We start from the raw sequence: 11,803 nt of genomic DNA, 5'->3' as shown, positions 1-11,803 counted from the left end.
TACAAGAAATGTATTTCGAAATTTTGGACCTTGTAATTGGTCATGTTAGATTCTTGTACTAAGGGACCCGAATGGAATGATATTATATATATTTCTTTTGTATGAAATATGTATTACATGCAATATGTGGGTTGGGACGTTACATAGAGTCTGAACTCTAAAGTCTTCTTTTTCATACTTAGGAACCCGAACTCTGAAATCTTCTCTTTTAGACTTAGAAGTTTGAACGCTGAAGGCTTTTACAAGTCTGCAGTCATTCTTCAGAGTTGTACTTCAAAGTTATTTCAAGAGTACAAGTATGAATAGTCATTCTTCAGAGTTAGCTTACCCGAATTCTGATGTCTTCTTTTTTAGACTTAGTTCACCGAACTCTAAAGTCTGAACTTTGAATTCTTCTTTTTCAGACTTAGAAGTATGAACTCCGATTTCATTGGATTGGTTTTATACTTCAAAGTTATTTCAAGAGTACATGTCTAAAGAGACATTATTCAGAGTTTTACTTTAGAGTTGTTTCCAGAGTACAAGTCTGAAGAGTCATTGTCCAGAGTTAGCTCACCTGAACTTTGAAGTCTTCTTTTCCAAACGGAGCAGCCTGCAAAGCACCATGCAGAGCCTCTGCATAGTGCATAGAGAGCTTCTGGCTTGCCTTTACAGAGCTCTAAAGTCTGAAGAGTTTTACTTCAGAGTTATTTCAAGAGTACAAGTCTTGTAATAAACTTATCTAGACTTTTAAGATAAGTCTTTAAGACTTAGACTTAGTCTTGTTAGCTAGAGCCCCTCTGGTTAATCTGTCTTTTGGATGGCTTTGTTTCTCGTTATTTATTTCCTTTGAAAAATATTTCAATCCATCATAAAGGAACCAGAGGGCTTTGGTTGATCTTCATGTTTAACAGAGGGTCTCTGGTTGTAATGAAACTAAAATTCTTTAAATATTTAACATTTTCTTGACCCAGAGGCTCTGGATAGACGACCTAGAGGCTTTGGTTGACCAGAGGAGCTCTGGTTGACCTTACTTTTGGTTGGTGAGTCTAGAGGGGCTCTAGTCCTTAAGAGGACCAGAGGAGCTCTGTTTGGTCTTGCTCTGTATGATGCAAGCTTTACCATGAGGTCTTCTTCAAAGATATTGGGTATTTGAATAACTTTGAACTCAAGTTCTTTAGACTTCGTCTTCATATTTGACACAGACGGTCTTCTAAGTTTAAATCCAATTTATTGATATAGTTTCAAATATAAATTCAATTTTATTCTAGGGTTAACTTCATTTTAACTAATTATTGATATAGTTTCATTTCTAAATTCAATTATGAACAGTCATTCTTCAGAGTTATACTTCATAGTTATTTCAAGATTACAAGTCTGAAGTCATTCTTCAGAGTTATTTTAAGAGTACAAGTCTGAATAGTCATTCTTCAGAGTTATTTTAAGAGTACAAGTCTGAAGAGTCATTCTAAATTTACTTCTAAGTTTGAATTCAATTTACTGATATAGTTTCATTTCTAAATTCAAATTTTATTCTAGGGTTAACTTCATTTTAACTAATTATTGATATAATTTCATTTCTAAATTCTTCAGACTTCAGAGTTATTTCAAGAGTACAAGTTTGAAGTAGCATCGTATTTTCGATGATCATTCATATCTATAAGATAAGTTTCCTGATATGATTTAATTTTTTTAAATTACCCTGTGTAATACACAGGATCGAACACTAGTGTGTGTGTGTGTGTGTGTATGTATATAGGGGCCGGTTCAAATGTTAACCAATAACTTTGTTAACCAGCCTTGACCATTGATTCTTACAATAAACGGTTGTGATTAATCATGATAAAAAATTAAATTTTTAAATTTACAATTTTAAAAAACAATGTGAACGGATGGGAAAAGGGTATTTAGGTAATTTTCTTTTTTATGTAACTCTTATATCATTAATTGGGAGTTACAAAATCAAAAAATTCTATTATTTTTATTAATTTATTTTTATTAATGTAAGAACCATATGAACATACACACACACACACACATATATATATATATATATATATATATATTAACCATTGTGTCAAATACGAACAATAATTGACATATATATGGACTTGGGCTATGAACACAATATGAATATAATAAGAATAGTTGCTACACGAAGAAAAAAACACAGGCATGAACACAATATGAATAACTTGTGAACAATATTTCTTCATTTCATTCAGGAGCGAGTCAATCTTGAGATATGCAGCTAGTATATATATGAACACAATATGGACAGCTTGTGAACAATAGTTCCTTCATTATGAACACATTCAGGAGCGAGCCAATCTTGAGATATGCAGCTAGTGTACATATGAACACAATATGAACAACTTGTGAACAATAGTTCCTTCATTATGAACACATTCATAAGCGAGCCAATGTTGAGATATGCAACTAGTGTACATATGAACACAATATGAACACTTGTGAACATTAGTTTCTTCATTATGAACAAATGTTTATCCATAATAGCTTGAACGATATCGAAAACTTTACTATCGGGTCTCTTCTACCAATCACAAATTCAAAAACATTATAGATAGAAAAATCAATATTATAAAAAAAACAAGATCAATAATAAATTAACAAAAAATATAAATTAATGTCCCTACTAGAACGTATATGAACACACTTGAACGTATATGAACACACCTGAATGTATATGAACATTAGTTGCAGTCTATGACAGGTCAAGCATCACAAGCAGTTGATGGATCCGAATGGTTATCAGAATTGGATTGCATAAAAAATTAAGTTGCCGAAGAACTCATAGCATTTGAACATATGAATTAGGCTCGTAGTAATAATTAAAGAAAAAACTACCAACACAATATGAACTATGAAAAACACAAAAACGTCATAATCAACATAATTTCGATTAAAACGAATACTATTACATATTAATCCATTACCAATACAAACGCTTTGATTATTATCTTCACTTCTGGAACTCGAAGTCCGATTGTCATCGTAAACTATTTTAACCTTCTCATTGTTGTCGAGTTGTTTTCCAATGGGTTTATCCATATTAGCTTGAAGGATATCGAAAACTTTACCATCGGATCTCCTTTAACAATCACAAATTCAAGAACATTATAGATAAATAAATCAATATTATAGAAAAATAAGATCAATAGTAAATCAACAACAATTATGTGATTTTTTTGATTTTGTAACTTCCAATAAATGATATAGGAGTTACATACATACTAAAATTACATATTTACATTTGTCATTAAACTATGAGATGAATATGAACCTAGATAAAAGATGAATTTTCATTGGTTGAGCTTGATTAACAAAGTTAACACAATAATCTTGGTTAACATTTGAACCAAACTCTCTCTCTCTCTTTATATATATATATAGAGAGAGAGAGAGAGAGAGTTCTCTTATTTTGCAAAAAGTCTAATTGTTACAAATCAATCTCAACGATCTATCTAAACTAATGAATATATTGTTCCATAAATATCTCGATTGCTTCCTAATTTAATAAACTTTAATCAACTTACATAAACATTTCAATCATAATAAATAAACATCGATCATTTCCTATAAATATCTTAACAATGGTTTCCATGGCTTCTAACAATAATAACCAAGTCTCCCACCTTCTCAAGTCTTCGCATTCATTAAATAATATCAAAATAAAAGATGACGCTCAATCACAAACACATTTTACATGTTTTTACAAGTTTCTGCAAAAGAATTTTCAATCTGGCACAAGGACTGGACTGGACATGTCCACAGATCTTGGTTTGGTTGTGTGTCTTGCTATCATCCACGCAATGGAAAACAACTTTCTCTCCCGCCATTACTTTGCATTTTAGTAATCACTGCCCAATCCCACTCCTAAAATCTCCATATCCAGCGATTTTATCGACATTCTTTCAACTAAAATCCTTTCGTTTTGAACTAAATCTGGGTTTTGGCTTCCAATTTCTAATTGAGTTCATCACTGATCATCAGTTCCACCATGAACAGTGAGGGTGTAAAATATGGGGGATTTTGGAGGGTTTTATATGCTGTGTTGCTGGGTCAACTCACCTCCTTTTCAATGGCTCTTGTAAGCTTCAGTTCTTCTCTATCTGCTAATCTAGGTTAAACCCCTATTTCCCTCCACAAATTTAACCAATTATCTTATCTGGGTTTTTATTTCTCCTCGTGATTTGATTGCTTCCTTTGTTCTTGTAGGTGTTAATGCCCCATTTACTCTCTCATTTTTCTCTTATTTGGCTTTAACATTGGTCTTTGGAAGCATCTTGCTGTACCGTCGCCAAAAGCTACATGTAAGTTCCCCATGAACTCTGAAACTTGATCAGAATCTGTTCCAGATGATTTGTGATGAATCTTGATTTTGGTTTACAGATTTCTTGGTATTGGTATGTCCTCTTAGCAATTGTGGATGTCCATGGCAGTTATCTTTGTAAGTAGTAGTTAATAGTTTTCAATATTGCAAGCCCATTCTTTAATCCAGACAACTGTGAAAGAGATGAACTTTTTTTATTACTTCTAATTTACATTATAAATACCTTCGTTTTACGTAAAATGTGAGAACACCCTTTTACAATAGTCAATCACATGTGATGCTAATTACGAGACACGGGCCAAATTGTCCGCACACCTGTATGTCTCTTCAAGTGTATTATCACATAGGATACGGGTGGGTTCTCATGTTCTCATTAAATATGAAGGTGTTCTCATTTGAACGTCCACCTACATGGATAATGTCTCTGTTTTGCTGAAGGGCAAACATGTTTTTCTCTACCTTCTAGTCAATGTACTTCCAATTGAAACTCTATTACAAAGTAGAGCTAACTTCTTGTATGTGAATTGATTTCAATGGAAATAGTGAAACCCCATGATTGAAATCTTACGAATATTCGAAGTAAATAATTATTCTTGTGGCTCATCACAGTTAACAAAGCATACCAGTTTTCGTCCATCACCAGCGTGACAATACTCGACTGTGCAACAATCGTTTGGGTCATAATTCTCACGTGGCTCTTTCTTGGCACAAAGTATTCCTTATGGCAGTTTCTTGGGGCAGCTCTATGTGTTACGGGACTATGTTTAGTGCTGCTTTCTGATTCCGGAGTGGGAGGTGGAGGTAAGAATGCAAGTTGGAAGTAAATCACTACATCTCCCACTTTCAAATGATACCTGTTTTGTTTTGTTTTGTATTTCAGGTGGTTCGAATCCTATTCTGGGTGATGCACTTGTGATTGCTGGGACTTGTTTTTTTGCAGTAAGCAATGTTGGTGAGGTTAGTCGTAACGGTTCCAATTTTGTTTGCATCTTCGTGGTCTACGAATGCTAACCTTGTACCATATTTCCAATATGCAGGAATTTTGTGTTAAGAAGGTCGGTCGGATTGAAGTAATAACAATGCTTGGTTTGTTTGGAATGCTTATGAGCGTAGTAGAGATGTATCCTTTTTTGTTTAAAAATCGGATTGAAGTTTGTTTTCATGACTAAACTACCAAACGGGTGAATGCATTTCGTTATTTTGAGAAAGAAGATGTGTCGTTTTCCATAACCAACCGTTAGGGTCATATTTGAGAGGAAGAATCTTGAATCCGTATCTTGGTCTGCGGAAGTTGTAAGTGAATGTATTTAAATAGGTCAGCGTACATCTTATCCCTAGCTGTTTCACAAAAAAACGCATCTTTGACTATTTGACTTTAATGAGGCATTTTTTAACTTTGTTTACATATTAAATTTTTTATCTTTTGACCACAATCTTATCTTTCAGATTTTAACCTTTGCTGGTTATGGGTTAGCAAGCTTTATGTTCTGTTCTTTGAGGCCTCTTGTTCTACAGGTTTGTTAAATTCTCCATATGATGAAACAAAAAACTTGATAATCAACCACAAGGGTGGTGTCTGGTTGGTTTGAGCTTGGCTTCAAAGGTCAAAAGTACCTAGAGGTCCCAGATTCAAATCCAAGGAGGAATAAAAATCCCCTTGTGGCCACGGAGGTTCAAATGCGGTGACTCCGGGCTATCTGCAAAGCAGGTGGTCGCCCTGGGATTAGTCGGCTTGCATAGCGGGTTGGATATCCAGGTTAATAAAAAAAAAACTTGATAATAATATCATTCAGGAAGACTATCTCTCAAGCAACCACTAAAAATGGTGGGCCCACTGACCACTAAAAAAATTCAGTTCCAACCACACACTAAAAGCATCTTTATTGGATGGTCGGAGCACCAGATGCCTCCATTTTTGTGTTTTAGTGGTCGGTTGGAAGACATCTCTAACCCACCATTAAAACACTAAATTTTTTGCATACGTCGAAGGATGCCTCTATATTTAAGGGTCTACTATTCATGGGCTCTGAAAATTGAAAAATGTATGTAGTGGCCGTAAGATTAATTCATTTAGATACCTGCCAAACAGCTATATTTCATTCAGTACTAAATCATACAGAGGGTTAAAATAGTAATTTGTTGTCGTTCAGAGAACAGTTATCAAAGAACATTATTGAATGCACTTAACCATTCTGGCCCTCTTAACCATTCTGACCACTTAATCATTCTGCACCAAACCATTCAACATCTGCCAAACAGCCCCTTAGTGGGGAGCGGCTCATATGTTAGATTTTTAGTGTTTTTTAGAGGTGTGGGTTCGAGCTGTTCTTGTAATCGAATTTATGCAGGCAAGTGGAGCCACACTGTTCAATCTATCGTTACTGACAGCCGATATGTGGGCAGTGGTCATTCGTGTGTTTTTATACCACCAGAAGGTAATTTTTCCGAATGCGCTGTTGGGACTCTCTTTTAACTCTTTCCGTTTTTGCATCACTTCGACCATATACTTGTTGCAGGTGGACTGGTTATACTACGTGTCCTTTTTACTCGTTGGTATCGGTCTCGTCATATATTCAAAACCGTAAGTCTAGTTTTCGTGTGGTCTTTTGTTATTTCGTTGTCACATCCTTCCTGTTACCAAATACAAAACCAAATGAACCCAGTAGATCCCACGCAGAGGTAGGATCTGGGGGTATGATGTATGCAGACTTTGCTTCTACCCTGTAGGGTAGAGAGTTTGTTTCCAAGAAAACCCTCGACTTGCAAGACCATCTGATCGTTATATGAAACTTTACTTGGTATAGGAAGAAGCATACCAATGAGTTATCAGAACTTGAAGATGGTGACACTTACCTGCTGCCACCGGAGAAAGACTCGGTCGCGGCGGAGAAAGACTCGGTCGCGGTGGCATCTAGTTCGTAACAATGTGTTGATTTCAGCTATTTGTTTTGTATATATATATATATATATATATATATATATATATATATATACCAGAAGCGTACTCGTGCAATGCAGCGAGATATATCTTTATTTTAATGTTTTGTTTTGTATTTGTTGATATAATATGGTTTATGTGATATTGAGAAAGATAATGTTTTTACTTTTGAATAAAAATAAATTTGAAGATATCATAAAATTTGAAAAATTATATTGATATTAATATCAAATTAGCTAAAAGTTCTTGTTCTTTTACAATTTCTTTAATTCTATTTTTTATTATAATTTAATTTAGGTTTAATAGCGAAGTAATTTATTTTTGGATTAACAATATAATTTTTATAAAGATAAATGATTCTGTTAGAATTCAATGATTATCATAATTATATTTTAAATTTTTTATATTTAAAATAAGATGTTTATTTTGTATTTGATTATGTTTATTTGCAGTTAGTTATACGAATTCAAGAATGAAGTTTTAAATAAGTGGTACCTACTATTACCACCCATCTAGAATGTCAGATTACACATGCGATGAGTTGATTGATGAAATATTCCAAAGGCTACCACACTCATCCTATTTAGATGTCTTTCCAAATCATGGTGTTCTCGTATAGATAGCCCTGATTTTATTCACAAGCATGGATCTGCCAGAAATCTGCAGTCCTCATCAAACACCGGACTTATTGCAAAGGAAACCTACGGGAGAGCTCAGAGCTGTATACATCACATTTTGAACACCGATTGCCATTGGATGGATACATGGGGATCACACCAGTTGAGTTCCCTGGCAACATTTTCAATATCATTGGCTCTTGTAATGGAATTCTCTGTGTGCTTGACGATGTTGATAAATGTATTACTTTATGGAATCCTTCAATTATGCGCAAACTAACCCTGCCCTCTCATCAGCAATTCTCTAGCGTATATGGGTTTGGTTTTGACCCGATCACCAATGATTACAAGGTTGTGAGCATATCCGACTGCAGGTCACAAGAGTCATTGATTTACACCATAAACACAGGCTCTTGGTGTGTGATTGCTTCCCCTACTACTAAGTTTTTTGATGTGAAATCAAGCCCGTGTTTTGTCAATGGAGCATTGCATTGGATTGGGTGGTGGGTAACAGCCTCCATTGTTATATTCTGACATTCGATTTGAGCACTCATACATTTGGCAGGATTTCTTTGCCAAAGCCTGGTTGGGAAACCACACAACTGGCGATCATCAATGGTTCTGTAGCTGTTATTTCCTGTAAAGGCGATAATAGTTGGATTTGGGTGAGGAAATTGTACGACACCGTTACATCTTGGTCTTTGTTTTTGAAATCAAATGGTTTTCCATATGAAGGAAGAATAGAAAGAGTTTTGCAAATGCCTACCACTGGTGATTTTGTGTTCTACACTTCCCGTGAGGGGTATAAGGTTTATAATCCGGTGACTGGGGAGCGGTCAAGACTTGTGAAATTTAGAGCTCGTTCGGACATAGTTGACACTAAAACGGTCATAGTTGACATTACGACATACGTGGACAGCTTTGAATTGTTGAACAGAGGGACTGCTTGGAATTGAAACCAAACCAAACCAAACGAAACGAACCCAGTGAATTCCACACCGAGTAGGGTCTATGGAGGTTAGGATGTATGCAGAATTTAGCTCGGTTATTTCATTAAAACCCTATTGATCGTCTGTGCGAAATTTCGTTTAACATCTTGTATTTTCTTTTGAACAAGATGTTCGGGAGATGAATAGTTTAGAGTTCTTTCTTAACAAAACGAAATGACCTATTTTTGAGCAGGTGGTTGTCCTGAGATTAGTCGGCTCGCATAACGGGTAGGATATCCAGGTTAATCAAAAAAAATGGCTTCGGTGTATTTCTAACGTTTAGTATGAATATATGTTTATGGTTTTAATAAAGCGGATGCCATTTGTTACCAATTTGTTACTTTCATACCAAATGGTCTTTGTTCTAGCAGTATGACCTATGGGCCTTTGACATATGGCCTCCTATGAGTGTCTAGGATTCAAATCTCACCAAATGTGAAAAAATATATGAGTTTATTTTTCGTATATAAATATATACTTAAAAGAAATGGTTATTTTCATTTCGCATTACCTTTATAGTTAAGAAGGTGTGGTGTTACGCCCTTCCAATAACATGGCAATACTTGTCTAGCTTAACCTTTCGGCTTTTGAGAATTAATCGAAATGATTTGGATGTTTATGGAAAAAGTGATTATATACAACTGCTTATATAAGGGTCTTTAGGAATTATGAAGTGGAAAAATTACATCAAAATGTAACCAACTTTCACCTTATTTCTATTTTGGGGAACTCACTCTTGTAATCATTATTCTCAAGGGTTTAAAGTAAATTTTTTGTGTAATTAAGGGTCTGTTACATGCCGTATCGTTATATTCAAGTTAAGAATGGTCATTTAGGTGTATAATCTTAAATGAGATTTGAATTAAATTCATGACCTCTTCATCAATTAAAAATAAATGAGTTTATATTTAACCGAAGATTATCGATTTAATTAAAATTTTATTTAAAGTTATATTTCTAAATATTCCCGTTAAAGAAAGGCATAATTACTATTTTTTTTATTAAACAATTAAGAAAGGCCTTGTTAGGCTATTAGTGGAAGTATAGCCATGGAGAGTAAGGTGCGTTTGGTGTCTCAATAAAATAGGTCAGAATAGAATAGTTGTTCAGTGTTTGATAAAACAGAACAGAACATAACAGAATAAGTAAATGATCAATTTATTTCTAATGAGTTGTTTATATATTTTGATTAATTTATGCAATTATTAAATTATAATAAAATAATTATTTTTTTATAACAAAATATATCATTAAAAAGTTTTCGTCAAAACAATTAATATGACATCAAAATTAAAAGGTTATGTAGTTTTCATTTTTTATATTTTCTCTTTTATACATTATTTTTAATTATTAGTATGTTATAAATTACATAAATTAATAAAAATACATGCGCTTATAAAAATAATATTTTGAAGACAGTAAAATGAAAGTTTAAAAAGCATAAAATACAATAAATAAAATTTAACGAATGAATAAAATGTAAAAAGAAGACCTATTTGATGTTTTAGAAGATAATTAAGTTTTATTTTGAAGTTATATTGGTAAAATAAGTTTACCAAACGTTTATCTGGGTAAGCATTTACTAAGTCACAATATCTTATTAGATGACTATGACAGAGACCAAGAATCTTACTAGGTAAGAGCAAAAGCAATGACTGAGAGTTTTACCCGATAAGTGAAAGTGACGGCTCTTACTCGGTTAGCGCTTACCGGGAAGATATTAACATACAATGTCGTTTTTATGAACTAAAGTCTTGTTAGGTAAGATAAGTGATAGTGTTGAATTTTACCGGTAAGCATTTACCAAATAAGTGTTTAGGTAAACGACCCCTTAGAGTGCATGTTTTTTACAACTCGTGAATTAGTTCTATTTAATTTCAAAAAATAAAAAATCTATTTTTTGTATTCTAAAAATAAACACTTTCTTCAATCAATCGATTTGTTTTCCATTTCAATAGATCCGTGAACAAAAAAATAACATAAATTAATCGCTACTTCATTGAAGACAACTCAAAATGATACAAGCAAAAAACACGAAAACACCATCTTCAATTTACTTGTTTCTTAACGGCGTGATCTTAATTACAAGTCCCGGGAAAACATCGTCGGGATCATGAATATGAGGATTTTCTTCAACAATATACGGGTCCCCACACTTTTCACTGATAGTATGCAACGTCTCTCCTTCATGAACAACATAAATCTCATCACATGGCTTGTAAACTGAATCCTTGAAGCGAATCTTGACAACTGTTCTTTCGTCGTCTGTAACCGATGATTCACAACAACTCAATATCAGCATTATCGCCAAGAACAACGAACAGTACCATGATATCGTCTCTGCCAGTATCGTCGACGGATGGACTCGAGCCATAGCAAAAACCCAAATGTATGAATGAATGAATGAATGAGATAGGGGTGGTGTTTTAGGGGGGGTTTAAGAGCTAAGAATGGAGGTGATTTGTTGTTGGAGTTGGTATGAGAAGGAAGTTGAAATGGGTGTTGTCAATGTAGTAGGTAACTATCAAATGAAAGAAAACAAGAACATCAAGGGGGCAAAAATTTTGGTTTAACCACCTCTCATTCAAATGCAATATAAATATCTAAGATGGGTTTTAACATTTTTTTAAGAATTATTATATTAAAAATTCACAAAACCATTCTTTATGCATGAAGTACTGTTTATTAATGCATATTACTTAAAATTTAAGATTAAAAGTAAATTGTGCGTTAGTATAACATATTAAAGCTTCATTTTTGAATTCGTATAATTAACTGCAGATAAACATAATCAAATTCTCGATAAATATTTTTATTTTAAATATAATTTTTTTTAAATATAATTAGGATAATTATTGAGTTCTAACGTAATTCTTAATTATTATCCTTATAAAAAATCATATTATTAAATAAAAAATATATTACT

The 11,803-nt window shown here is 33.5% G+C and overlaps 2 protein-coding genes and 1 pseudogene across 2 annotated transcripts; 2 read left to right on the top strand and 1 right to left on the bottom strand.

Moving 5' to 3' along the window:
• Positions 1-3,866: 3,866 nt before the first annotated feature.
• LOC112506308 (solute carrier family 35 member F1-like) lies at positions 3,867-7,255 on the top strand. Its single transcript, XM_025110319.1, has 11 exons — positions 3,867-4,124; positions 4,219-4,313; positions 4,393-4,450; positions 4,943-5,134; positions 5,214-5,290; positions 5,371-5,453; positions 5,575-5,626; positions 5,780-5,848; positions 6,682-6,768; positions 6,850-6,914; positions 7,138-7,255. Exons 1-11 carry the CDS (start codon positions 4,001-4,003, stop codon positions 7,253-7,255), a joined length of 1,020 nt encoding a protein of 339 aa, XP_024966087.1. The 5' UTR covers positions 3,867-4,000.
• Positions 7,256-7,851: 596 nt separating this feature from the next.
• Positions 7,852-8,844, top strand: LOC112506297 (annotated as a pseudogene).
• Positions 8,845-10,930: 2,086 nt separating this feature from the next.
• On the bottom strand, positions 10,931-11,251 carry LOC112506289. The gene has a single exon (XM_025110301.1). It carries the CDS (start codon positions 11,249-11,251, stop codon positions 10,931-10,933), a length of 321 nt encoding a protein of 106 aa, XP_024966069.1.
• Between the last annotated feature and the right edge of the window lie 552 nt (positions 11,252-11,803).

The sequence above is a fragment of the Cynara cardunculus genome, assembly GCF_001531365.2.
Source record: "Cynara cardunculus var. scolymus isolate 2C chromosome LG 1, CcrdV1, whole genome shotgun sequence".
Lineage (NCBI taxonomy): Eukaryota > Viridiplantae > Streptophyta > Magnoliopsida > Asterales > Asteraceae > Cynara > Cynara cardunculus.
The sequence above is the reverse complement of the archived record's forward strand: the minus strand, read 5'-3'. Positions and strand labels throughout refer to the sequence as shown.

Bases quoted from the DNA above. Each gene is read 5' to 3' on its own strand.
- LOC112506308 (XM_025110319.1), top strand. From the start codon at position 4,001: ATGAACAGTGAGGGTGTAAAATATGGGGGATTTTGGAGGGTTTTATAT. The intron at 4,451-4,942 runs GTAAGTAGTAGT...GGCTCATCACAG, and splicing joins TGTCCATGGCAGTTATCTTT to TTAACAAAGCATACCAGTTT. The intron at 5,849-6,681 runs GTTTGTTAAATT...GAATTTATGCAG, and splicing joins TGAGGCCTCTTGTTCTACAG to GCAAGTGGAGCCACACTGTT.
- LOC112506289 (XM_025110301.1), bottom strand. From the start codon at position 11,251: ATGGCTCGAGTCCATCCGTCGACGATACTGGCAGAGACGATATCATGG.